The sequence below is a fragment of the Propithecus coquereli genome, unplaced genomic scaffold, assembly GCF_000956105.1.
Source record: "Propithecus coquereli isolate 6110/MARCELLA unplaced genomic scaffold, Pcoq_1.0 Scaffold252, whole genome shotgun sequence".
NCBI classification, from domain to species: Eukaryota; Metazoa; Chordata; class Mammalia; order Primates; family Indriidae; genus Propithecus; species Propithecus coquereli.
The window spans coordinates 757,390-759,757 of NW_012148086.1; the positions used below are offsets into that span (position 1 = coordinate 757,390).

The 2,368-nt window shown below is 40.1% G+C and overlaps 1 protein-coding gene across 1 annotated transcript in view; it reads right to left on the reverse strand.

Moving 5' to 3' along the window:
• ABCA13 (ATP-binding cassette, sub-family A (ABC1), member 13) overlaps window positions 1-2,368 on the reverse strand; it is a 518,893-nt gene that overhangs the window by 445,335 nt on the left and 71,190 nt on the right. The window contains 1 exon segment of the mRNA XM_012646893.1: window positions 2,290-2,320. Coding sequence (XP_012502347.1) covers window positions 2,290-2,320 — 31 coding nt within the window.

Below are 2,368 nucleotides of genomic sequence, written 5' to 3' on the forward strand. Positions count from 1 at the left end.
CTTCCAGTGGACACGTCTCTGTCCTCCTCTTACTTGATCGATCAGCAGCATTCAGGACAGTGGATTATTCCCATCTCTGAAAACAGCTTCCCCGGGCTACCAGGACACCCCACTTCTCATCTTCCTCCTCCCTGCCTGAGACTTCTCAAATGCGAGTATTGGGTGCTCAGCCCTCTTTCTCTTGTCTGTCTACATCCTCTCCCTCGATGGCCTTAGAGTGTCATTTATGCACCAACACCTTCCAGTTTATATACCCATCTAAGACGGCTTATCTCAACTCCAAACTCGTACCTCCCACAGCCTCTTTGGCAGTGCCACTTGGATGTCTCATTAACAAGCCCAAAATCAACCTCCTGATTTCCCCTTTCTCCTCCTCTTCCCACCCCAAGAAAAACCTGCTCCAGTCTTTCCCCCCGCAGCAAATGTCCACTCCATATTTCTATTTGCTGAGGTCAAAACACTTAGAGTCTTCCTTGACTCTTTTCTTTCTCTTATAACCTACATCATATTTGCCAACAGATTCTACTGGTTCTACCTCCGAAATATATCAAGAACTCCACCACATCTCACCACCTCCCTCACTAACCACATTGCTGCTCTAAACCACTGCATTTATTGCACAGATGAAAGGGTTGATTCCCTACGTTGACTCCCAAGTCCACTCTGGCTACCGTCAGTCTATGCTCAACACAAAGTCCAAAAGGATCCTCTGAAAACATAATTCAAGTTTCACCGTTTGTCTTCTCAGATTATCTGAATGACCGTTTTACTCTAAATGAAAATCGAATAGTGTAACGGCTTTATCAGAATTCTATAACAGGAAAGTTACCTAGAATTCTTTCATCATAACAAATAGAACTGCTTCCTTGTAGCCACATTTCTGTGCTCATTGTACACATGCCTAAATGTTTTGACATCACAATCACACTATGGATGTGATACTGTCCTCTGCTTTTTACAATTGACATAATAACATAATCATTCCCCATGTACCATATTTACTATTAAGTGACCATGCTAAGGAGGCAATCAACATCTATTTATTCTACTTTTAGATATTAAAATTATCCATCATTATAAATGAACATCTTTACTCATATAGCTTTTAATTTCTTTTGCCTTATAAACAAGATAAATTATCAGAACAATTACTGGGACAAAGGATATCAAATTGCTTTTCCAAACGTTATTGTATCAATTTTTTACTGTCACAAACTGTATGTGATTATGTCAGTAGGCTACCACATCACAAGCATCTCCTTTTAAAAATGCTAATTTAATCACTGAAATGGTACTTTATCCTGTTTTTAATTTCTTCCATTATTTGTAAGACTCTAAATATGTGTGACCCCTAATATTTTCCTTTTGACCTGGTATATGAGAAAGTGCAAAGTTAAAATGAATGTCCAATATATCAATGCTTTGCTAGTACAGTTATGTAATGGATACACTGACATTCCTGCTCCATTCCAATTCATTAGCTGGCCCATACTCTTTTACTTTTCTCCTAATAGTTTTACTGCATATTTACTTATTTTTTGAATTGTCTAAATCCTTCTTAGAGTTAGGCGGATACAGGCACCTGTGCCACTGTTAGCATAACGTTACTGAAAATGCCTGTACAGTCAGTGCCTTGACCTACAATATGAGCAAGACAGAATTTTTGATATTGTCAAGATTCTCACCTTAATTCAAGGTTTCCCAACTTTGGCACTGTTAACCTTCTGGGTCAGGTAATTCTCCACTGTGGGGGCTGCCTTGTGCTTTGGAAGATGTTTAGCGGCACCTCCAGCTCCAACCCTCTAGAGGCCAGTAGTATCCTCCCAACCTGTCCCCAGTTGTGAAGACCAAAAATGTATCCAGACATTGACAAATATCCCCTGACGGACAAAATAGCCCCAGTTGATAACTGGTGCCTTAACTAAAGGCTTTGTGCTCAAAGTGAGTCATAGGTTATGTGCCAAACCCAAATCTCAGGCCTAGCTTGTGCTCAGACAGGCTCAACGGCACCTTCAGAGCAATGCGCGGGCTGCCCACCACCTGCTGGCCTCGACTTTCCCCCACACTTCCCACAGACCCAGAGCCTTGCTAAAGAAAATTAGAAGTCATCTTTCAGTCCATCTTCCGAGTGAATTCGGCTCTCTCAGATCCAGCCTCTGCACAATTATTACTACATATCAAACCACTAGAAAGAAGTGTTTGAAAATACAAATTAAACTGAAAAACAGTTTTGTAAACTTAGGCATTCTGTCTCTGAAGACTAATTTTCAAACTTGTTAAGATACTTACCGTTAAAAAACTGGAACCATAAGAAGAATCTACAATAAAGAAGATTTAAGAGACATTAATTTCATCAGTGAAAACGTAT